At 39.3% G+C, this 26,380-nt stretch overlaps 1 protein-coding gene across 7 annotated transcripts in view; it reads left to right on the forward strand.

Moving 5' to 3' along the window:
* Window positions 1-26,380, forward strand: part of LOC119722959 (AT-rich interactive domain-containing protein 1A-like) — a 67,195-nt gene that overhangs the window by 30,347 nt on the left and 10,468 nt on the right. For 4 of the 7 annotated variants that reach the window (XM_038193379.1, XM_038193382.1, XM_038193380.1 and 1 more), the window contains 8 exons: window positions 5,739-5,952; window positions 7,580-7,684; window positions 8,174-8,398; window positions 9,611-10,591; window positions 11,257-11,429; window positions 17,155-17,328; window positions 21,149-21,181; window positions 21,774-21,950. In XM_038193379.1, coding sequence (XP_038049307.1) covers window positions 5,739-5,952; window positions 7,580-7,684; window positions 8,174-8,398; window positions 9,611-10,591; window positions 11,257-11,429; window positions 17,155-17,328; window positions 21,149-21,181; window positions 21,774-21,950 — 2,082 coding nt within the window. The remainder of the gene's footprint in view (window positions 1-5,738; window positions 5,953-7,579; window positions 7,685-8,173; window positions 8,399-9,610; window positions 10,592-11,256; window positions 11,430-17,154; window positions 17,329-21,148; window positions 21,182-21,773; window positions 21,951-26,380) is intronic. The other 3 variants (XM_038193381.1, XM_038193383.1, XM_038193385.1) reach the window with 3 other exon arrangements.

Consider the following 26,380-nt stretch of genomic DNA (forward strand, 5'->3'; position numbering starts at 1 on the left):
CTTTTCAAAAAAGATACTTTTTGAGAATTGTTGCATAAATTTATTTTCTCTTGAATCTTTTTGTTAAATTAATTCCTAAACTGGAATTCCTTACATGCAGCCTTTACCTCAATTACTAGAAGCTTCATTTTCAGTCTTCATAATGACATGCATACATCTATTCAGTGGTTTCCAGTACTTTTCATGCCATATTCGTAAGCAAAACAGTCATTTGAGGCAAAAACCTGTGTTACTGCTTCAGCATCAAAGTTGCCAGAAGTTAGCTTTGCACTGTTTAATGCACAAATTAAAATATTCAATCCAGCTACATTTTAGGTTCATAACTTGTGTAGAAAAGCACTGAGCATAAGAGTGTGTTTCTAAAGTGACAACACAGCAACAGTGTCTTTGTTATGAAACAACATGGATAATGCAACGTGTGAACAAAAGTTTGAAATCATTCCATGAACCCTGTAAAATGAAGACATGAAGTTGGGTTTCATAGAATCAGCAATTTCTTAAAAACGAGTCTTGGACTAGTTCTAACTTACTTGGTTACAACCGGCAACTAATGCAAGTGCCTATGTGAGCAGCTAAATCTACTACCAATAGACTAGTAATTCAGATACAGCAGTACTTACCAGTTCATTGTATCATAATATCTCATTTCCCCTCATGTTTTCCCAGAGTGGCTAATTGTGGCCACTCAATATTGTAGAAACAATGACAGTTTCACATATACATGTACTATAGGTATGTTTAAGTTACTGAGAAAGCAGTTATGCTGGGATTTAGCACTAACAGAGCTGTTGGGAGAAACCTCCCAGGGCTGCACATTTTGTCTCAATCTTGTTATGCCGAGCCTCTAAGATTATCGACTGATGTCTTTCAGATGTTTTAACACAAATTTCGTAAAAATTGGACAAAGCATTGATGTGCAGTATTAAATTTTCATTGCGGGAAATTTCATAAAAATCAGTCGTAGCATTTTCAAGATCAGACAGGCCCCCCCCCCAAAAAAAAAACCCAAACAAAATGGCACTGAAATTTGGCACTGAAACCAGTCACGTTTAGGATTAATTGAGGTAACATGAGTGCTAATTATAAGAATTGAATTTGCTATAAAAACAACATTTAATTGATTGTAAATTTGTTGGATTTAGTTTTAAGTATAACATCAGTAGGCTTGCTTTAAAGCTATAGTCCATCATTTGTTATTAGTGCATTTTGTTCGTTTGAAGCAACAAAAGTGTTCAAAATCTAATGAAGGGTGCTGAACAACTAACCTGATGAAGTTTCAGCTCAGCTTCAGCTTTATATTCCGAGAAAAACAGCATTCTAGGATCTCAATTTCAAATCAAAAGTTGCTAAATCATGTTTCGAATTGTTTTGAATTGCAGCTTTACGCGATGTCGCGCACTGATCCGACGAATTATAGCAACTGCGCGCGCCTGTGCGTCGTTCCAATGCTTGTGCGCGCTGCGCTGAATAACGAAACGAATTACTAATTTAAATTTTCCTACGGTGCTTCTTAAGACGCATTGTTGGAAATGCCTTCTTTCGTTGATTTCTTCAAAATGAGGGCTTGCCAGAAAGAATAATTTCACAGGGAGTTTAGTCCCCTTACTATCTTTCAACCAGTATGTTTTTCAACAATAATTACGCCAGTTACTTTTTTGGATAGCTGCAAATGATGGACTCGGGCTTTAAAGGCCATGACTACTGGTACAGTGCATTCATGCATGTAAAGGCAACAGCAGTGTTTTGTTTTGCTAAGTGCTCTTGAGATGGTCTGAAGAAGATTGATTCAAATCAAGGGGGCTTGAGCATATATAGGGCATTAGGTGAATGACCAGCTGACTCTCTTAATCATATCACTTTATCAGATAGATACGTGTTAGTCTAGGATGGTGTATTCATACTGTGTTATGAAACAACTCAGGCCTGGGTTTGTACTATGGGTGTAAAGCAGGATAACCCACTGATAGATAAAAGGAGGAAGGTAGAAGAAGCTAAAGGGATCCTCTTTAAAATCAATGGCACATTTACATTGTACCTCCACCGGTATTGCTTATGTTTACCATACGTCGTCTGATTTTTCTTTCTTTTTGCTTTTGGATTTTTTTGTGTGTGATGATGTTGTCCTGTGCATAAAACATGTACCAGTACCAAAGCCCAATAAAAAAAAAATGTGATTATGGTAACGTCCTGATAATTATTGAGCTTACATTTAGGTTGGATGGAAAACTGCTTTATTGAGTAACTTTTTTAATGTTTGTCTGTTGTTCTTTTATACTAACTTAGTTTTTTGTTTTAGTTTAATGTTATTCTGTTTATTTAGTTGTTTCTAATTAACCAATGTAACTGTTCAACCAATGTGACTGTTTAATTACCATTTTAAGGAAGCCATCATAGTATCGTCGGGTGCCCTGCAGAAGGACATATGAGTGTTCTGAAGCAAAAATCGTAAAAAAAAAAAAAAAATGCACTGAAAGGTTCTATGGTTCCCCCACATGTATTATGAATCCAATGTTCTCCCAGCCGTATTATAAATCGTACGATTTTGAAATTTGTCACACATATCAATCATGAGTTTTGGAACAACCTGTATTAATTTTTGACGAAAAAAGTAAAAATTTCATTAAAATAGAGACAGTTTTCTGCATATATGCCCTTTTGCTGGGAACATTTTGTTGATTACCCGCTATTGCATAAGGGCATACGCGTATATGCCCTTCTGCTGGGCACACGACGGTATACGATTTGCATCAAATGTGGCAATACAAAGTTAATGGTAGGCAATTTTACCACACAAATATACCTGGTGGTTCGGGTTACCCATCTACACATCCTCCCCCCCCCCCCCCCCTTTGGCCTAAGGCCAAAAAAATATATATTTCTGCTTCCGGTTACCCGACCGACCCTATTTTTAGGCTGCGACCCTAAAAATTTTATCGGCAATTCCAAAAAAAAAATTAAAAAATAATGATTGAATAAATACAAATAAAATCTTGTTGTCTTTTCTGTCTTCACAAAATACCTCTCAACAACCCTTTTGCGTCAAAAAATGCTCGTATTTATTTGTTTTCTTACTTACATTCGCTTTTTTTTTCAAAAGAAACCTCCGTTATTTTCACAAATTCGCTTCGCGATAAACCTAGCTCAATGCAGTGACGACTGGTTCCTGCCGCACCGCGCAGGGGCCAATTTAGAAGACATGATGAAAATGCGGTAACCAGTCCAAGAGTTCATTTTGAGATCGCACTACTCGTATTTGGAGTGATACATGCCCCGTGTTTCCCGATATTTTCGACCGTAAAAACGAGGTCTGTCGGCCCATGGTCGACCCCGCGCGCCACACATGCACAGTGCATCACACACCTCAGAGTTTTGGCCAGCTTCCCGTCTTGACTAGCGTTGTGCATATGGTGCGAACGACCTGAATTTTTCATTATTTTTTAAGAATTATCGAATGTAAATACACACACATACTGAAATTTGTATTCTTGTGGAGACATTTCTTTGTTCTCGTGGAGTAGAGTTTTCGAGTTTGAAAGTGAAGTTTCAAAATGCTCTTATTTTAACCAGAATTAATTTCCTTGGCTAAAATTTGGACTTAATATCCCTTTTCTAAAACTCTTCCATTTGCGACGATCAACCCACCTTGGAAATTCCTAGTTTTTGAGTAAAATCCATATATCTATTTCGTGAAAATCTTGTGAAGACGTATTCATCCATTGAAATTGTCCTGTGGAGACGTACATGTATACAATCTTTTGTTCCCTATTGTGTACACGTCTCCAGAGGGCACGGTGTATCAGATCATGTATATTGACAATAATTAAGGTACGTTTTATTCACATTTTGTGTGGCCATTTTGTGTAGGGCCTATAGCTTTCGTTGTGCAATGGAAATCCCGGTAGTTCAGGCTAAAACTTCGCATATAACTGAATACTCCATTCAATCTGCATAAAAAAAATTGACAAAAAAAATAAATTTTCCGACCGACCCACCCTATTTTTGAAAGGCATGTAATCGGAAGCAGAAGTGTTTTTTTTCCGGCCTAATATGGAACTAGACGTCGATATATGTACATGTAACTGAGAAGCGTTTTGAGTTTTAAAAAAATGTAATTAGGACTGACATGTGCAAAGTTGGTCACATCATCAGCTATATGAATCTTGGAATTTGTTCTGGCAAATTGATGTCATTTCAGACATCATACAGATTTATACCAAACTCTGAGGCAGTGCATGCATCATCTATTAACTGTATCAGTCCCAATTTTGTTTTTTCTAGGGACACTTAAAGAAGTAGTATTTCCATAGTGAAAAACGTAAATTCAATTTAAATTATAAAATGTACTATTTCCTTTTTCTTTTCTTTTTTGCTCCCAATGTATTTTCACATTGTTTATTTAAAAAAATGAAAACCCACAAACAAACAAAATGCACTGTTATGCACCCTGCAAGTAGACTTGTTCCTGGTCCCCACCTTATTCCTTCTGATGCGGGGGAGGGAACCAGTCTACCTGTGGAAACTGAATTATTTTTGGGCTGCAAATAATGCAAAACTTGCAATGTAATCATTTGGTAAGTAAACATGGGGAGATTTTTTCATTCAAAAGTGAATAATTTTTGTATACCTAAAAAAACAAGAATTAACAAAATGTAGGCCTATCTATTTTTAAAAGCAATATTCGAGAATAGTACAGTACATGTTTGGTACCTAAATATGATGGAGTTCTTTAAAGTCACTTTTCATTCACTTTAGTGTCCTCTTGCGTTGGCTCTACTGATGTTTGTTGTGGGCGATATTTTCCCTCCTGATATCAACTGATATGACAATAAATTAGAGTGATGCATAGGCACAAATATTGGAAAAAGTAAGAATTTGGGCTTACCAAATTTTTTAGAACGTGTACAATTTGGTGGGAACTGAGGATGTAGCTGTGTTATCTAAAGAACTTTGTTATTGAATTTGTTTTAATTTCAAAGTAATGATACTTCCTTCCCTGACTGTCAGTTGAAGCTGTATCTGAAATATTCACACTTGATAAGTACATGTACTTCTGAATGTTGTACAAATCCATGTTGAGCATCACCTTCACGCACATAGGTTTTGTTTATTTCTGTCAAAAATAATATTGTAATTCTTAATGAGTAACTTTGAAAATACTGTTAATTGTGTTTTCTGCTTTGGGGACATCTTCAGACACGTATCTATTGACTATTTCTGGTTGTCTTTATTCTGTTAGCCACACCATCTTTTCTTCATTCATGATGTACTCTCGTGGGACAGGGGCATACAATTTTTATAGAACCCTGTTCTGACAACTTGTCAACACATTTGGGGAGGAAGAAACCCCAGCATTTTCCCAGAAAGGCACAGACTGGTATCCTAACAGCGTGTGCATTGCATGTCAGCATGGAGCAATGGCCAGCTTGGCTGATACAGTCTGTGCAGTAGGCCCCATAGCAGGTATTGCAAATACAGGCAGCAATTTATAGCTTCATCAAGCTGTCTGAGTCACCCTTCCCCAACAGGAACATACCAATTTTGCTGCCTGCAGTTTTTGATTTTGTCTTTTGCTGGGGCAGTCAGTGCTGTTTGGTGTGAGCCTCTTGCTTGATTCATTCCACTCAGTCAGCCGCATTCAATCTATCTTTACTCGGCAATTCCCTTGCTGTGATAGCGACTTGCCAAGTCACCAGATTTCCTTCATTTCCCTTTTGATTATCTCTGCTTCTCCCTCCCAGGATCTCTCTGGTTCCTTGGATGACTTGCCAACTGGAGCCGATTTCTCTCAGAATAATGTTGCTACAAGTTCCCAGAGCACTGATTCCTACTCGCAATCATCGCAGTCCCCCCACATGCATCCTACGGTATCTGCATTAAGACCGTCCCCCTCACCAGTAGGCTCTCCGGCTAGTCACATGTCACGTTCATCACTTTCTCCTGCGAGTGTACCAGGTATGTGACACTACTTCTGAAGATCATAATGTCAGGAAGTGGCATGGTCGGCTTACATCTCACAATATCTAAACTAATTGTTTGCCTAATTTTTAGATATATTAATTTTTATTATATGAATTTTTTTTATTTGTTTTTGTTTATTTTGTTTATTTTAGTTTTGTTTTGGCTTTTCGGGAGTGTTTCAGAAAAGCCTTTGTTTTTGTTCCCCCTCCCCTTTTTTCTTTTCTGCATAATTTGCAGTAAAGCCTTATTTCTTGTTTAGATTTGTTTTCCTTGCACCAAGAGTCCATAGACTTGTTTGGTGACACTTTGTCACTTCTGAAGCTCATGTTGATGAACACAGACCCTTTACTGAAGATTGTCCACAAAGTATGATGTCATGATGATCTCATCAGGTGTCATATTACATCATCTTAATTAAACTCCCTAGGCCTTTTTGCTTGGATGTAGCCTCAATCCTGCAAAAGCCTCCAATGGGCCTCATGGAAAAATGGCATATAGCCTCAATCCTGCAAATTCCTCCATTATTTCTTGAATATGGTCTGTGGAGGGGTGGTCACTGCCTGAATCCTGCAAAATCCTGCGGCAGTGACTATCAATATGTTGAGGCTTGGCCAGTGACATCCTGGAGCAGTACGGAGGATTTCAAGCGAAATCTAGACCTAAATGTATGCATGGCTGAGCAAAAACAACACAAGGTCTGGCCCAAGACCTTGACAAAGTGCATCCTACGAAATCAGTAACGCACTTTTGCCATGTAACCTCAATCCTACAAATTCCTCCATTTTGGCAAAGAGGATTTTGAAGGATTCAGGGCGGTTAGGGTTAAAGGTGTTCTACGTATCGGAAAACTCCGGTGTGATCTGTCTTTAGACAGAAACACATATGTCTAGTGTTTGTTTTTCTTCTATCCCAAATCCCATAGACTTTGTACATGTTTCATTCTCAGTGCCACCTTTGACATTAAACAGACTTAACCGGGATATATGTGACCCTCCAGCACAAAACCAGTCACATGTCGCACGTTGCACAATTAAGGCATTAGAAGCTAGAATAATAAATAATTTCACTATCAATAAAGATAAATTGTATTTTCTTACCATAAGTACATGTACATCAACCCTTGATTCTTGAGAACTGACAAAATTGCTTAGAAAGACTCAGAAATTGCACCAAAACAACTGAAAATACCTATTACTAATTGGAAAGATTATTCATCATCCTTTCCAATGAGCCCAGAATCTCAGTTTTCAAAAATAAATAAAATGACTGGTTTTGTGCAGGAGGGTTACATATCTTAATGAAGCTTGGCATAGACTAAGATCTTCATTTTTGTAAATGTGCATTAAAAATATACAAATGTGGATTGGATAGTGCCATTGTGACATAAATTATCTGATTTAAAAAAAAATATACATTCATAAAAAGGTTCAATTGTCATGAAATTGAGATGTCATGATGACCTCATTGTTTTATAATTATTTTAATATTTGAATTTGATTTTACTGTACAGCATTATGCATATCTTTCAACATTAGATAAAAGCACATTTCCAGGGAAAGCTGGTTCTGCCCATGATGGACAGACAACAATGCTAGTTTTATTTGTTTTGTTTGTAATATAGGAGGATCGCTTACTCCTCAACCAACTTCCATGCCACCACCTTCCAGCCAGACAGAAACCAGTTCTCATAATCAGATGAGTCAGTCACCAATAGGACAAGACAGAGGTGAGTGGAGCCATTTCACTGACAGTGACTAAATTTACTGAACCTGTTTTATCCATGTAAAGACAACAATCTCCCAAGAGTACAATTTAGCACATGTAGTAGGTATAAGAAACCCTGACTTTTCCCCAGATTTAAAACCTTAACCCTTACTCCCTAGCATGATTTACTAGGAACCATACCCATCCTGGCAAATTCCAACACCATATGGGAAACTGTACACACATATTTCTGACTTTGTTTCTGGAGGTGTGCCAACCCAGTGTAAAAGACTGTCAGTTTAGGGGTACTGTACCCATCCCGACAGATTCCAACAATACATGGTGTTGGGGTCTGATGGGTTGAGTTCTGTTAGGGTCAAAGACTTTGTCAAAATTTACTTTAAATTTAAAATTTGTTAGTTTTGTAGCAGTACAAAATCTGCAATGTCATCTAATGTGTACAAATTGTTAATCTGAGCTTGCTGTGTGGTTTTCTTGGTTGATTTTGCAGGATTTAACCAACCAATGATGCCAGTGGCAACTCAGATGGGAACCAATCAGATGCCACCACCCTATGGCTCACAGGGTACCCCCAAAAACCACCATGGGCAGCAACAATCAACTCATCCGGTTAATGCCCCTGGCAGCTCACAGATGTTCCCTGGGATGGGTGCTGGTTACCCAGGAGGGGTTCCAGTGGGATACGGACCTAACACCAGCCAATTAAATCAACAAGGTACACAGAATTGGCTGTATGTCATTATTTGAGTTATAATATGTTATAAGTTATAATATGAATCAGAATTTGAATCAAAACAAAGTCATTGTTTCCCAGAATTTCCAGAATTTATCACAGTATTAACTTTGTGAAATTCTTAACCCTAACTCCCTAGGTATTTTTGCTAGGATGTAACCTCAATCCTGCAAAATCCTCCAACTGCCTCCTTGTAAAAATAACATAAACCCTCAATCCTGCAAAATCCTCCATAATTTCTTGAATGTGGTCCTTGGAGGGGTGACCACTGCCACAATCCTGCAACATCCTCCAACTGCCTCCATGTAAAAAGAGCATAAAGCCTCAATCCTGCAAAATCCTCCATAATTTCTCGAATGTGGTCCTTGGTGGGGTGACCACTGCCTCAATCCTGCAAAATCCTCCAGCGATCACTGTCAATATGTTGAGGCAGAGCCAGTGACATCCTGGAGCAGTGCGGATGATTTCAAGTATAGTCTACAATCCCAGCCAAAATGGTTGGGACACGTCACAATATGCATACCAGGCCCCCGCTCCCCGGTCCACACCATACATTCAGACGAGGACAATGCGCTTGAGCACAGACCACGTAATGAGAGACAACATTGGCGGGGGGTGGGGGGCCCAGCGAGTTTTGGCCGGGATTGTAGGCCTAAATTTATGCACGCTGAGCATAAACAACACCAGGTCCGGCCCAAGACCTTGACACAGTGCATCCTGCAAAATCAGCTATGCAGTTTTTGCCATGTAGCCTCAATCCTGCAAAATCTTCCATTTTGCAAAGAAGATTTTGGAGGATTTGGGAAGGTTAGAGTTAATGTAGATGTATGGTTTATGTTTTTCCCTTACATGTTCTTTCATGTTACTACCGTAGGCTACTCCCCCTTTACACAGCTACATGTACATCACTACTTCATGTTTCTGCATCTTTCTGAATTATTTAATCGCCAGTGTGGAAAGAAGGCATACATGTAGCAGCTTGGAACATGAATGTTCAACCGTGTTGAATGTGACACAGTGCAATTGAAAGTGTTAGTTCTGATAGCTGTGAAAAGGGAATGTTTTGAATCACGAGTTAGCAAAATGTTAAGTTTTAAACTGTATTCTTGTTTATCATGTATCACTAAGTAACAAAAACAGCATGTGTCAATGTGTTTTTGAATAGAAAGTGTCTATTATCAATGTGTACCCTAGGAAACTACCAAAGGCAGGCTGGCGTGCAGGGATTTGGGGGAACGCCTTCCAGCTATCCCACCCATTCTACTGGTAACGGTACTGGTAGTGGCAACATGTTCATGGATGGTCGTATGCGCAGTGTTAGCAGCAGTAGCAGTGTTTCAAGCATGGATGGATTAAGCAACTCACAATATTCAGGATACAACTCGGGAAGCATGGCTAATAATGGTGGGCCTGGAATGAGTCCATCCCATGGCTCAACAGCAATGAACTCTGGTATCAAAAGTCCAGGACTTGGAGCAGCAAACTATGGCTACAATCACCCACATAAAACAGACCAACATGGTGTGGGACCAGCAAGTAGTAATACGAGTTGTAGCAGTAGTGGAATGAGCAGTCCAGGATTGGTTACAGGTGCTTCTGGTGTAACTGGAACCTCTGGTGACGCAAGTATTACCGCTGGGTCTACATCACCAGGAATATGTAGCCCAACCCCAGGCAATCTTCCACCAGGAAATAAAGGCGCACAGGCAGCTGCAGAAGCAGCTGTCATTGCTGCTGCTAACATGGCTTCAGCTAAAACAGCATATCATCGAACACTTGGCGCTCAGAATCAGGGACGACAGCAACCTCAACCTTTCCCACCACCGTATCAACAGCAGCAACCACAACAGCAGTTACAGCAACATTGGCCTCAAATACCACATAATCAGGGATATCCAAACTCAGCTTGTCCTATGCCCAGCTCTTTGCCAGCTTCCATGCAAAACTCTTTGGCTAGTCCCATGCCACCTAGTTCCATGGTTAATTCCATGTCTAATTCCATACCCAATTCAATGTATGGGTCATCACCTGGGCCTCTGACAAACTCCATGTCCGGTGCAACTGTTCCTGGAGCATTGCCTCTGTTCTCCAATGCAAATTCCCAAAGGAACAATACTTTCATGTCAACTGACAGCTCAGGACAAGTGACTACTACAATGGCAAATAGTTTACCGGGTGAGTTATTGTGCCAAATTGGTGATGTCTAATGCAAAAACATTAGCATTTTCACATGTAAGCAATGTACATGTATTTTTTTAACCCTCCTATGAAGTCAAAATCAATCAAGTGACTGTTTTCAACAGTTCAGAATTCCCAGCCTACATAAAGCAGGATTGAGTGGCTGGGACTGTTTAAGTAACTTGACACAGCTATGCTTTGACTCGGGGTGAGTGACAAAACAGCTGTGACCACAACTTGCCTGCTTTGTCTGTTGACCCAGGTTGACTAGACACAGTGCTTGCTTGACGTGATCTGACTGCTGGTGACTAGCCTTTGGTAAAAGTATAGTAGGGGAAGTGGAAGTGAATTTTGACTGTCTGTGACTGTTTAAATAGCAGGAGGGTTAGCTCTTTAATTTTAATATGTTTGAGAGATCCCCCGTTTTATCACAATGCATAGTTTAGGATGAGAAAAACACATTGGCACCATGCTGTTACCCTGCCAAATACAAAAATATTCAAATGATATGACAAGTGTTTGATGCAAGATACATGACAGTTTCAGACCAATAAAAGTACAGTATGGAAGAAAAGTATCATTTTTTCCCCTAGTACATGTATTTTGTTAAAGCTTTTAGTACTTGACTAAACGTAACCGTTCAAGTTTGTTAATTCATTCAGGGTCAGTGGGGACATCAGTGACTCCAAGTATAACAGCACCAGTGTGCATGCCCTCAGTAACTACAAGTGGAGTAGGCAATATGCCAAACATGCTAGACACGCCAAAAAACAGTCCAGCGATGTCTAAGGATGATGTCAGAGCAGATACACCACAGTCTCAGAAGACAGTCAAGGTATTACCCCTTAACTTTGTTCAATAGTATTCAGACATTATGAACTCTGTGCAGAAGTACCCGCTTCCACAAGTGACAAAGACAGATGGTTAACTACCGTAAACCAGGTGCCCAATTCGGGCATTTCACAATGCAGTGCGCCACCAAGAGTTTGCCATGCAAATTTCATTTTTCCCAGTGCATTGTGGGAGATGGTCGACAAATTCACAGCACTGGCTATTTGAAATTGTTAGTTTGTCCGGTAAGCAGTTTCGTAAGCGTATGATTCGAATATCTGTTTGCCCTTTTTATCAATGTGATTTTTTTTGGTTAGGCGGAACAATGCTATGCCCCAATCCTTAACAAATTAGCTCCAGTTGTCTACTGATACTCGTTCAAATGGGCCGTGTTTTGTCGACCATAAACTTGAAAATTGACTTCCATGGCAAATTCTTGGTGGTGCACTGCATTGTGAAACGCCTGAATTGAAGATGCAAGTACTTATGCACATTCAGATGACAATTAATTGTGTGTATACCACAGCAAACGTGTGTGTGCAGGCAGTGTGTAGTGAACGTAGAGCTCTCTTGAGTGGTCACAAAGCACCATCTTCTGCTTGTGCATGGAGTCTTAACTCACAACTGTGCTACAAGACTCTGAACTTATTGAAACCTTGAGGATTAAACTTGGGCACACAAGGGCACATAGGCCCCGCCCAGATATTGTCCTTGCATGGCAATAGTCATTTTGGGCCCACAGTAATTCTGTTGTGACATTCCATTCGCGAAACCAAGTTTCAAACTCGGAAGATTTGAACATTTGGAAAAGAATGTTTCATGTCAATTTTTTGCATGGCACATACATATTATGACTGCTTTTGACTTTACATGAAGTGGTTTAAATGTACGTGCTAAAAAAAAAAGAGAAGGCAAATTAGCACTTGCATCAACATGTCATGATGTAAGTGTCAGTCTCCTTCTTACAATTAATGATTGTTGCACACAAATGTTCACATTCTTGTCCTGGTTGTGACTCCCATTATACAGTTGTCTGCTGTGATGTGGTCCAGCTGTAAATTAGACAAGGCAGGTGAAACTAACTTTCCATTTGTCTTCGAACAGAACACAGAGCTTTTCCCTTCTTGCTCATTCATTAAAAATATTTGATTTTAAAGCGGTTTTGCATCGTGTACGCATAGGTTTAGATATCTGTAACCGTTATCAACCATTCCGTTGTTTTGAATTGTGTACTCGTATGCATAGTTAGTTACCGAAACCATTACCAATAAAAACGGTAATCTAAAGTGGTAGCCTTCATTGAGAGCCTTGTATAAACACAGAAAAATGGCACTTTGACCCCAGAAATTCATTCTCACAAGAATAATACAAAAGCGGCCAAATTTTAAGCTATGGTTGTGTGGACGGATATGTCCTATTTTAGAAGGCTCTTTCCAACTAATATTGTTTTGTGACAATGCAATTTATTGTCCTATTGGCCGCTTTCCAGGATGCAGTGTTCCTTTAATTTTTGTGTCACCTAAAATAGTTTTGGGGGGCACTTACCAGTCCTATATACTGCATGACCGTTTCCCTTAACCCTAACCACCCCAAATCCATCAAAATCCATTTTGGAGATTTTGGTAGGCAAGCCCTCTGTACCAAGTCCATCAAAATCCACCTATAGTAGTGGTGGTGGTGTGGTGGATTTCAGCGGATTTGGTTCAAATGCATTATGTGAGTAAAAGTACACAAGGGAGTTCGGGTTTTAATGACCATGTGCATGTTACAGTTTTTGAAATTACTCTCATTTCCCAAGTATTTGTCTCAATTCCACAACTTTGACACAAGGGTCAATGAGTAGCAAAGATAATGTGGGTTATTACAGGTCTAAGGTCCTAGGTAACATGTCAACTGAGGTCAATAATGGCCAAGTTCGGGCAAGGACCATTAGTCGACTAGTGGTTGATTTGTGACGTACCTTACGCCTGCGCACTGATAGCAACGTGCGAACGTCTCTAGTCAAACGCTGGTCAAAATGTCATCGCAAAACTTCTGGATCCTGGCTCTCTGCTAGCGTTATGGATGCGCGCAGCTATTGGTTACCAGCGAAGCAACCAACCCCAGTAGGTTGGTTCCAAATAGTCGACTAGCCTAGTCAACCACCGTCGACTAGACAGAGTTCGGGCAAACGTTAGTTAACCATTGGTCAACTATAGTCCTTGCGCGAACTTGGCCTATGATGTAAGTCACAGAAGTTTAGGTTAGGTTTTTGGGTGGAAATGTTTAACAGTGTACATGCTTTAATGGATGTTGATGAAACTTGGATGCAATGGTCCTTGGGTGAGAAGACAATTCTTTGTTGGAATGTTGCGGTCAAAGGTCATGTAGGTGTCATCAGAGGTCATTGTGCAAATATACTTTGAATGTTTCTTTGTCTGCATAATTTGATATATTTGGATGATATTGTTGGATGATATATTTCGATTAGGGACTGTGAAAAAAAGCGACTTGCGCGATCCGCAGATCACCTTGTTTGAGACATCGGATTAATTAAACCAAAATCAACAAATAAAGTACTTTTATAATATGAAATTAACTGATTTTTTGTTGTTGCATATTTCGAAACCACCTCTCCATGAAACATCTGAACCCAATTCTCTCACGCGTTGCAATTAAACATGCAATGTACACAGCATGTGTACACACGGACCTCCATTTGCTCCCTTGGTTGATATGCATAATTAAAGTAGTTTCTCAGAGTGTGGCAGTTGTTATACAGTCAACTCTCGTTAGTACAAACTCTGTTAATACAAAATTCTGGTTATAACAAACATAAAAGCCTTGGTCCCGACTGTGTATTTATGTGCACAATGAATGGGACTGATGTTCCTCTTAATACAAAATTCTGATATAACAAATAATTTGGCTCGGTCTGAACGATTTGTTATAACGAGACTCGACTGTAGTCGTTTTGGCCATACATAGCAATATACCGGTAGTAAAACACAATTAGTGAATACCATGTAACCCACTGCCGGCCAATCAAGAGACTCTGTGAGTGAGGCTATAGATCCTGTATGTTTCACAGGAAAAAAAGTCAATTTAGCATGTAAAATTTCCCAGATATGTTGCAAGGATTGTTAACAACGTAATAAGCTATTAAAAAAATATCCGAAAATCATGGTGACTTACATGTAACTGGGTCTCTAGCAGAAGCTTTTAGCAAGTGTTGCAACTGACAGTAACATGGCCTGTTTAAGATAAATACAGATCTATGCAATTGTAACAAGTATAGCAGCGTTCTCACCAGGATTTTGGGTAGTGTAAATGGAGAGCACCAGATTGTTGGTACTAAAGGGTGTTCAGGTGTCAGGGTTTAGAGGGGGTTATAATCTGGACAGAATTCCTTTTTGGTATTGGCGGAAGCAAAATATTATAAATATGTAGGTTTTTTGTGAACAGCTTAATGAACTGCAAATGGTCTGTTTACACATGCATGACAGGTGCAGGACATTTTTGGCTGTTTCGGCAACCAGCCGAAACAGCCTTTGTTTTCATTAAAGTTTGTTTTTTTTCTTTCTTTTTTTGGCTTTTTCGCAAATTTGCCAAAAAGCCATTTGTTTTTGTTCTGATTTTGTTTTTTTGTTTTCCTTCTTTTTGTTCCAAAAATCCCATAGACTTTGTACACGATTTTAGTGCACGTCACTTTTGGCATTAAACTTTTCATACATTATTCAAATTAAGCATATGCATTGTCCTTATGGCAAAGTTGTGTCCCGAAGAGTAACGTCATGATTATGTCATCAGGGGTCACGTGACGTCATCACAAACGTGCATATTTTGAAGTCCTATATTTACAGAACTGTAAGTCCGATTGGATAGACCGGGTTGTGTTATATATGTAGGTAAAAAATGAGGTGACGTCATGATGACATCATTGTGCGATTTTATATGAATATTTAAATATTTGGACCTTGAAGCCATATCTCACGAACGCAACATGCAAAATTCAGAATTCTTTTTGTATTTGGTTCGCTAGATAATAGGTATATGCACAAAATTTTGAAAAATGTGTGTGACGTCATCATGACGTCAAAAATGCGATTTTCAAAAACACATATAAGAGAAAGTCTGATCGTCTTGAAACTTGGTGGATAACTAGATAATGGTACTAGTATGCAAAATCCGAAATGACGTCACCATGACGTCATCGGTTGATTTTATATGATTTTTTTAATATTTACAATTTCATTCTGCTTTCAAAATTGAACACTTCCTTTCATCGGATTGACTTAAAACTTAATACAAACTAAGAAAATGTGCATTGACAAGTATTGTAAAGATGACGTCATTGCAGGGCATGTAGCGTCATGTGATAAAATTACATTTTAGGAATTATTCTAAGCATTTTGAACAACCTTTAACTGCATGAAGCACTCTAAAAAGTGACTGCAAACATTGGCAAAAGGACCAACAAAACATTAACATTTGTAAAAGGCGAAAAAGCCCTGTGTTCTGTTTTCAAACAGACATACAGCTCTAGTTTTCCTTCTTTTTCAGCCATTCCTCATAGCATTTGTACATGTTTTTACAGTGGAAGGCACTTTGGCCAATAAAATCAATCCGATTGACTTTATACTTGGCACACACTTAGACCAGCATCTGAAGATGTGTGCGGAACATTGACGTTATCATGAAGTCATCACGAGTCACGTGATGTCACATTATATCTGATTTTTCTAATGTGACCATTTTCTAGCAGAATTCTGCTAGATCTGACAGATTGGGCTATATCTCCAGAACTACAGGTCCGATTGGGTTGAAAGTTGGTATGTACCTAGACCGGGATGTCTTATAGATGAAAATTAACTTAACGTCATGATGACGTTATCACATGACATATGACGTCATATAAAATAAACATATTTTGAAGGCCTATATCTCCAGAACTGCAAGTCCGATTGGGTTGAAACTTGATATGTACCTAAACCGGGAAGTGAGGTCACGATGACGTCATCACGTGACGTCACCACTTGACGTCACATTAAAAGTGCAGATTTTGAAGACCTATATCTACAGAACTACAGGTCCAATTTGGTTTAAAGTTGGTCTGTACCTAGACCGGGATGTGTTATAGATGAAAATTGAAGTGACGTCACGATGACCTCATCATGGGTCATGTGACGTCGTGTTAAAGATTGTTAGATTCAATCTTTGTAAATCACTATAAAATCAACCATGAGCGACCTGAACTTGACGTTTGCGGGAATGGATAGAATAATCCAGGGTCTTCATTTTTTAGATTATGTGCAAAATCACGTGACCCTTCCTTCCGGTTGAAACTGGAAGTGCCTTCTAATTTAAAATTGGTGAAAGATGTGAACTTGCTTTCAACGATGTATGCTCTGGCTAAGTTGTTCTTTACTATAAAATTATGGTTATACATAAAAATTGATGTGACGTCATCATGACGTCATCACGTGACATGTGACGTCATAATTCAAAGCCCTATGAGAATGTAATCACATATTATATGCCACCATTTATTATAAACAGAACTACACATCCTTCCTTGATGGAACTTATACTTGAAACTTTACATGTCACACGTCACAAAAAAATTACTGAAACAGCCCTGTGTTTGTCCACAAACATAAATCTAGTTTTTGTTGTTTTTATGATCCTCTGCAGTTAAAGAGATTGTCTTGTGTATAACTGCTTGGTTTGTATTTGTTTCCATATTGAAGCAGTCTGACGCAGCATCAAGGCCTTCATCTCCACCTCTCGGCCTGCTTGGGGCATCTCCACTTGGCTCACCAGGAGCCATCAGTAAATCCTCACAAGAAGAGAGTGCACCAAGTCCTTCACCTAGTCTACTCAACAAGTTGCCTGCTAGCCCTGCTAACAAACCTCCCAAACGGGTATGTACAGTATTTCCTTCCTGTCCATTGCTCTGTTCTGACACAACTGAAGTATTCAACTGACTTTTATGCTTGGAGAGGGCCCTTCACAGCTTAACTTGGTGATGGGTCATCGAGTAGCTTCTAATATCAAGAACTAACAGCAACAGTCAGTGGATCAATGGAAACAAAATGCATCGATGATATATTTTATATACAAAACAGCTGGTATGCTTTCAAGATAAATATAGCTGTTACAGATGTACTGTATTAAACAAATGTTTACAATCAGATAATGCACATGGTAGAATGAGCAATTCGCATGCTACTGCACTACGTATAATTTATATGTAGAGTTGGTATACACCATGTGCCAGAAAAAGGGGTGCTCTGCAATTACTGCATTGGCGAACTTGATGCCATTGTAGTCATAGAGGCACACAACATGTATTTAACCCTTTGACATCATCAGCTCATATTCTTAGTGTACATGTACATGTAGGTAGGACCATGACTGAAGTGTTCAGTGAATTACTTGGTACTTCCCTAGAAATAGCACTCTATCTGCTGTGGGAATATATGTATCACTGTGCTCTGATTGACATGTTTGCATGCTGTTACCGTACGTACAGCAGATATGTGAACACATTGTGCCTTTGATAACAGAAGCATGAAATGTGAAAGTTGTTAAATACTTTGTTGGGATTTTTGGCAATAGTGGCTATCTATAGCCCCAGATTTGTCAGGTTACAAAAAAGGCCGCCATTTTCCGAAATTGCTACATTTAGCGGTTAAAATCTCCTTGATAATTTGATATGACTGTGATCAGTGCCCTTGATATGGATATGGTACATCAAGTCCACTGCACAGTGGGAGGAGACTTATTGTGGTAGATACCTCTATTGGTATATAAAATTTGGCCCGTTTGTAGACAAAAACGGAAATAAGCATTTTCGTGAGTCAAACCCATGTTTTTTTTGCTGAAACCTATCAAGTATCCACTTAAGATTAAAATCAATGGTCACTTGACCAACTGCTGTGCATGCTGGAAATCCAATATGACTGCCATTTGTGTGAAAAGCCACATATAATTTTGGCCTTTTTTTGCATAATTTTCTTTGTTTTGGGGCACTTTTTTACACTTCTTGCATGAAAAAAAATGCAAAGCACCAACAGGTATTACATTACATAAGTACTTTATCAGTGCCGATTTTGGCTGAAAAGATCAACAAAATGATTATTTTGCACCCAAAAGTGGGTATAGCGCCCTCTTGTGGACATTTTTGATGCCAAAATTGTTCATTGGATGGATAGTGATCCAAATAATTTTTGTACGAAATTTGAAAGTATTTTAAAAAAATTCAAATTTGACCCAAGTTGGCAAATATAGAAAAGTACCAGGTGGTTGGTACCGTGGCGCAACCAAAACATGTCATATTGTGTGTAACCCGCAAACCAACTTTTTGAAAACAACATGCCAAATTTCATGCTTCTATCATCAAAGGCAAAATTCTACCAAATATTTCACATATCGGCAGGTACTATGGTGCACTATTCTCTCTCATTGTTGGTTGCTTTTCGATGATATCTAGTGCCAGAATAAATGCCAACTGCAATAACATGTAATTGATTATTTTTAAACAAAAAAAATTCCTGTCAAAATGCATGATGTTATGCACATATTGAGTGGCTCAGACTCAGAGTGAAATGGGAGGAATATTATCGCAAGGTTAAATCTGGACTTTTCGCCGAGTGAACTGGAAAAGTCCAGATTTTACCGAGCAATAATATTACTCCCATTTCACAATTTAAAGCCACTCAATATTTGTTTTATATAACTGACATAGAGATCCTTGTCATTTGATATATTTGAACTTTCATTTCAATAAAAACTGGAGGAAAATGTATTTCTCTCTTCCAAACCACCCCTTCTCGAAAATGTTTGAACCCAACGCTGTAGCGCTGGCTCTTTGGAACAATACCCGCTACGCGCAACGCTGAACGCGCACACCAGCATGCATTTGCACACAAATACCGCGTCATGATCCTAACTGTTGAATAGTATTTCCCATTCCCCATGGGCGGATAGTACTTTTTGAGCCGCGGCGTGAATGGGAGCAATAACGAATGTCACGTGATGTGAGTTCCACCAATCAAATGACAAGGATATGTATGTCGGTTATATAATTTGAATTATGACAGGTCAATTTTCATTTAATGATATTTACACTTCTTGCAAAATTTGCCAATTTTGCCAACTTTTTCTTCTCAGTGTTAATTTTACAATTTTTTTAATCGATTACTAACTTCATGGAAGAAATCAAACAGGCCTGTAGCCAGAAATCTACCTGTGAAATGAAATATAGAAGTAACTACATGTGAGGTTGATACAGACATCGATATGTGATGAAGTAATGCACATGATAAACAATTGAGAGAGGGGGGGAGCAGACAAAATAAACCAGGTGATTAGCCAAACCTCTCCCCTGGCTATGTGCCTTGGACTACATGTAACTAGACTTAAGTCGAAATTGCTTTAAGTTGGTATCTTAAAAAAAAAAAGTCACAAAAATCAATCAGTTTACGTCTTTCCAAAAGCACGATAAGGTACACTTTAGCACGTGTCCCAAATCAGTGCCGTAAACGGTATAACAATGCGCACACACTGTACGTACATTGTCCAAAACGCGTATTATACGTACAGTGTACATGAGTGTGCATTTATTGCAGAGCATGTGCAAACATGTGGTGCAAAAGTTAGCAATTCTGACTTGATCAATCTGCCATCAGCACCCCCCCCCCTCGCGTGTACGCGCACGTAGCATCGATGCATATGCAACACCATCCCTATGCATATGCAGCAACGACGCTTGGCCAATCAAAGTAACCAATTTTTGAAGACTCGTTTATTATTTTCAGTAGGTATGGAAGGCTGGATAACAACCTGCAAAAGTTTTAAAAACGTAATCTTAATTTGTAGATTTCAAACACATGATATTTGGATGATAATGCTAAGATAATCTGCCCTTGGATGGAATTTATAAAGAACACATTCAAATGTCATTCAAAACAAACGGGAATTTTTATTGTGGTTAACCTGTAAAAGATGTTGAGATCCATTGATTGTGCTACGTGTTGTGCATACCCAGAGCCGTTTCAAAGCATTTGAATGTACACGTGCGTGTGTCTGTTTCTACTCCCCACCATGGAATACGTGTGCGTACTCCGCAAAACTTTGGCTGCGCGAATATGCAGACAATGTTTGATTGCGTGTTAGGAATAATATCAAAACAATCTGCACGCGTTTTTAAGAATAAAAATGCTAATTACCTGAAAAACTGTGCTCTGATTGGCTTCTACCCAAATGGGTAGAAGCCAATCACAGCGAAAATTAATTTCCATAGACTGTGTACAAATGTGGAACAAACCAGCGCGTATGCTTGGCAGATTGACCAAGTCTGGGTTGCTGCATCACATAAAAATAACATGTACATGTACGTTTTTAACATGTTGGTCTGGATTTGACGCATGAGGGCGCCTTATGGTACGGCGTGTACAGTGAACGTATGCGCACATATTTAGATACAGACTGAGCGCAACCCAGACTTGGCCAAGTCTATGAACTAACCTACAATTGATATAATGCAGAAAAGTGCTGGGGCTCTTGCATGTGCACACCAATCTGTGTAGAATTCATCTTTAAAACTATTGGATGAATGTAAAGAGATAGTAATACTATGGTTTGGGATGGTTGTAATATGAAGTGCACAGGGTGGTTTGTCCTGCATGGCATTGAGGCAAGGGGTGAATGCACTGACACTGTCTTTCTTTTCTCCTTCAGTCCACTTCCACCAAGCCTTCGGTGCATGAACAGGTACGACCATGCACTCATTTGATTCTATTCTGTCTCTGTACTGGATTTCCTCTGTCTCACTGTCGCTGGGCAAGCATTCTTATTGGTGTGGGTTCATGCATTGTGTTTATGTTGTCATAATTTGATTGGTTTTGTATGTTTGCACAGTTAATTAACAATGTGTTCTTTCTGGATCCCACATGTTTGCTTGGTTATTAATCAAAAATGAGTCAGCAAGACATTGTTATTCAGGGACAAGGTTTTTTTTGGTGGGGGACATTTTAAAAAAAAAATGTGGAACAATTCATTAATAATATTGCATGCTTTTTTTGCCTGAGTATCTTGTTTACATATTTACAATATACCACTTTGTTATTCTAATTTAGCACAGTAACAATCCTAATGTACTTATGTCTGAAAACAGTCCAGCATTTACTAACAAATCTCTCTGTCCAAAATGAATCAGCTTAGTATTTCCCATACACTCACGGTATGAAGTGTTGATTTCTTAGCATGTTAACAACTTATGCAGTGCCGTGAATACTAACGTATGACTGTATAAGAGAAGGCAGTGATGATTTGATTGTTGGATTCTCACCCCTTACACTTGCAGCTGATGAAGTTGTATGACTTGTGTGACCATCCAGACCGCAAGCCTTTCTTAGATGCTGTGTTTCGGTTAATGGAAGATCGGGGACAGCCTATTCGAACCATGCCACAGATCAGCACACATACGTTGGATTTATTCAAACTGTACCATGCAGTTAAGGAGAGAGGAGGTGTAGTCAAGGTAAGGCTTCAAGTTCAATGTACATGTATATTCAACTCACATGTATGTTCAACTCTCATTGCACTTCTAGTTACACCGGACGTCAAGGTCAAATGGCTTGTGCCCGGGAATCTATTGCCCGGGCAATGTCTACCACATTACAAAAACATATGCATGTTGTTGAAGTCCCGGGGGGTCGTATCCACCACAAAGGTCGGGACATTTTTTCAACCACTCTTCAACATTGGGTGGGTTCGAGTAGCTCACCCCGATCGACTGGGTAAAGGCAGACGGGTAAAGTTACTGACAAAATGCCCGGTTGTACTGGGTCTTAATTTGAGATTGACAGCTTTTCTGTCAATTGGAAAAAAAATAACAAAGTTGGGCTGGACTTAAAGGGAAAATACAACATTTGCAAACATCAAAAACTAAAACTACCAAATCATTTTGAAATACCTTGCTGGACTGTTAGTGAATTACAGTGTAAAGCATCCTGTAAAATCATGGCACCTGGTATACTGTCATTTTCAAGAAAAGTGGTATTTTTGTATCAATTTCCAACGCTGATCGGCCGATCAGCGTTGGAAAAAACTGGCTTTTTTTCAAATACTGGCCCTAGTTGACCATCGCACTTGTTTGCAATCGATTACACACCTATGAACGGGTGCAAGCCAGCTAGACTGGTTCCCTGACCTTACAATTCCCCAATATATGTAAACTGCTCTGTTTCTTCTTAAATGGAGTCAGGGAACCAGACTACAGGAAAATTATTGTTTTTCTTGGTTTTTATAGCATTTTCGAACCCAAAACCTTAAAAAAGTCAGTGTAACTATATTTGCTATATATTTCCAACCCCCCAATTCCATCCATTTCTGAAAATTACAGCAAAAGCAAATGATGTATATTCCCTTTAAAGCCTCCAAACTCGCAATGCACTCAATAAATAATTACCTTTAGACTTCAATGAAGTTTCTTTTTGAGTCCACTTCAGATTTCCGCTGTCCGGCCACCATATTTGTCCGTTTCTTGGAATAAATAACGCATGCGTGTGACGTATTTCAACCACTGACCCTGCTCATGAGCAGGGTCTGTGGTGGCTGACCCGTGTGAGCCCAGAGACTGACGTTGGAGCTAATTGAACAGCACGGGGCTGACCCATGTCAACCCGGGTGAGCTACGCAAACGTCCCCAGTGTTGCTGCCTACGCCACCACTCTCACCCACTCATCTTGCCATTTACGATGATGTGCCGCTTTTTGAAGGACTTGAGCCACCCTTTCAATGCTTTGAAGTCAGAAAGCCCATCTCCTTTGCAGTCTCCAGCACCTTTTCTTGAAAAAGTGGTCCAGCCACTGGGAACATTCTTGCAGTGGAATCTTTGAACCACTCGTACAGCAGGGCTTTGATCTCTTCATCACTTTTTCTCTTAATGATGCTATGGATACGCGTTTTTCCAGATTCTCGACGATAGGGCGACAGTTTATCTTCTTATTGTCATGCATTCTGATCACCTCCGTTTTCATTTCCAGCGACAGCTGATTGTGAGAAATCTTTCCGTGATTTAAAGCTATAGTCCATCATTTGCAGCCATCCGAAAAGTAACTGGCGTAATTACTGTTTAAAAGAAACTTGGTTGAAAGATAGTAAGGGAACTAAACTCCCTGTGAAATTATTCTTTCTGGGAAGCTGTCATTTTGAAGTAATCAACGAAAGAAGGCATTTCCAACGGTGATTCTTAAGAAGCACCGTAGGAAAATTTAAATTAGTAGTTTGTTTTGTTATTCAGCGCAGCGCGCACAAGTATTGGAACGACGCACACGCGCGCGCGGTTGTTATAATTCGTCGGATCAGTGCGCGACGCCACGTATAGCTGCAATTCAAAACAATTCAAAACATGATTCAGTAACTTTTGATTTAAAATTGAGATCTTAGAATGCTGCTTTTCTCGGAATGTACAGCTGAAGCTTAGCTGAAACTTCATCAGGTTAGTTGCTCAGTATCCTTCATTAGATTTTGAACACTTTTGTTGCTTCAAACGAACAAAATGTACTAATTACAAATGATGGACTATAGCTTTAAGAGTGAAGAATTTGGAGCCATATTCTTTCTTTTTTGAAAACGACATTGAAACAAAATAACAAAATGAAAGTGATGTACGTACACATGCGACATTGTGTAAACACAATGTGCGATCGAACGGAGATCAAAGGTCAATCCAGAGTTTTAAAAAAAAAGGATTTAAAAATATAATTGACAAACAACACTAGTGGTGTATTTCGGGATGTTTTTTATTCAGAAAATTTGCAAATAAAAATAAAAATTTAGGTAATTATAATGATAAAAGAATCATGTGAGTGAACGAGACTGTTTCATTGGCAGGTCACAGGTCATGCATAATGTGTATGCTTAGCACATACAGCAGGCTGATCGATACGAATGCGGTATGAAAGCGAAGTTGCGGTAGCCTGAACAATAGGGGCATTGTTAATGCAACCACAGACCCAGATTAAGTAGAAGATGTCCTGGAAATATCCTGTCGTTGATTGACTAATCCGCTGAAGTGGTTTATGTGGCCTTTTTACCCCTCAGCCGAGAGGCTCGAGGGTATTGTCATCGCCTACGGCGTCCGTCCGTATGTCTGGACGCTCTGACCATACCCCCCTTGTGGGGTGATGTTCCTTTCAGGACACATCACCCCACTTTTTTCACAATAGAAAAACATCACCCCAGAAGGGAATCTTTAGAAAAAGGGATAATGGGAACACAATGCTATCACCCCACAATTCCATCTCCAGACCGGACGTCCGTCCGTCCGTCCGGGCAGCTTAGTTTCGGGATGATAACTTGAGTTAGAAATGTTGTTTGGGATTGTAACTTCAGTAGGGGGTTGCCCTTAGGAGTAGGCAAGTTGGGATTGGTTTTGAGGTCCAAAGGTCAAAGGTCAAGGTCACCGTGGTGAGTTAAAGGTAAATGGTTTCCGGATGATAACTTGATTTAGAAATGAGATTTTGGTGTCTAACTTTGGTAGGGGTTGCCCCTGGGAGTAGGCAAGTTGGGATTTGTTTTGAGGTCCAAAGGTTAAGGTCACCGTGGTGAGTTAAAGGTAAATGGTTTCCGGATGATAACTTGAGTTAGAAATGAGATTTTGGTGTCTAACTTGGGTAGGGGGTTGCCTTTGGGAGTCGGCAAGTTGGGATTGGTTTGGGGTCCAAAGGTCAAGGTCACCATGGTGAGTTAAAGGTAACTGGTTTCCGGATGATAACTTTAGTTAGAAATGAAATTTTGGTGTGTAACTTCGGTAGGGGGTTGCCCATTGGTACAGGCATGTTGGGATTGGTTCTGGGGTCAAAGGTCAAGGTCACCATGTTGAGTTAAAGGTTAATGGTTTCCGGATGATAACTTGACTCTCGCTGAAGGTTTTCAACAGCAATGCTGTTATTTTTGTTTTTCTTTTGAGTAAGTAAACAACCATTGTACAGAAGCAACTGGGCAGTCGGTGGTCGCTTTTCATGGCTTGCAGTCATTGTGTACAGACTTCAGCGTCTGTATGGAAGCATAATGCATGGTTGCTGGTCCAGTTAAGCAGTTGGTTTATTATGTACAGCATTTAAATAATGGGGTTTTTTTTCAGCAGGGGATTTATAAATGGTCGTTACTGACAGGTGGTCATTGTATACATTGGGTTGCTAAGGCAGGTTTGACTGGACATTCATTTAAAAAGTTATACTACATGTATTTTTCAACTTCTGACCTTATATCGTTTATAATTTGATACTTGATGACGTCATGATGACATTTTTCACATCTTTGGACCGGGTTCAAGTTTCAGCCAGGTTTTATCGTCATCTCATGAACTGTTTGGAAGAAATCTTTGTTTGTTTTGATTTGAGGCTTGTGATTGTATTTTGAATTCACCTAACTTTGACTTTCCGGTAACCCCAAAAGGAAAGGTCAGGCGACTTCCCGTACACACAAAAATAAAATTCATCAAGGTATCGTCTGTCAGATTGCACAAAGTATGAAGATTATTTTGTTCAAGAGTTATAAGTGAAATATAATAAGTTGGTCATATTTTGAATTAAAATCGATTGTAATTTGATACCTGATTACACAGAGTAATATGCACACCTCGTGATCAGGGTCGATGTTCGTTCCAACTTTCAAGTGAATACGTTATACCATTTAAAAGAAATGTCACAGGGAATTATTTTCCAGAAAAAAAAACAAAGAAAAAGTCCAGCAATTTCAAAACGGTGATTTGGGATCAGCATGATCACCCAAGAAGCAGTAGCATTGTCACATCATTGCAACAATACACACATATACAGCATGCGGATAATTTACAGTTTTGAACATAACAAGTCCAGGAGCTGCCATTACTTAGTTCAGAATTAGTATCATTCCATGTATGGTACTGCAACCTCATTAGAATAATTTAACTTTTAGAAAATG

Source organism: Patiria miniata, unplaced genomic scaffold (assembly GCF_015706575.1).
Source record: "Patiria miniata isolate m_02_andy unplaced genomic scaffold, ASM1570657v1 HiC_scaffold_16, whole genome shotgun sequence".
Lineage (NCBI taxonomy): Eukaryota > Metazoa > Echinodermata > Asteroidea > Valvatida > Asterinidae > Patiria > Patiria miniata.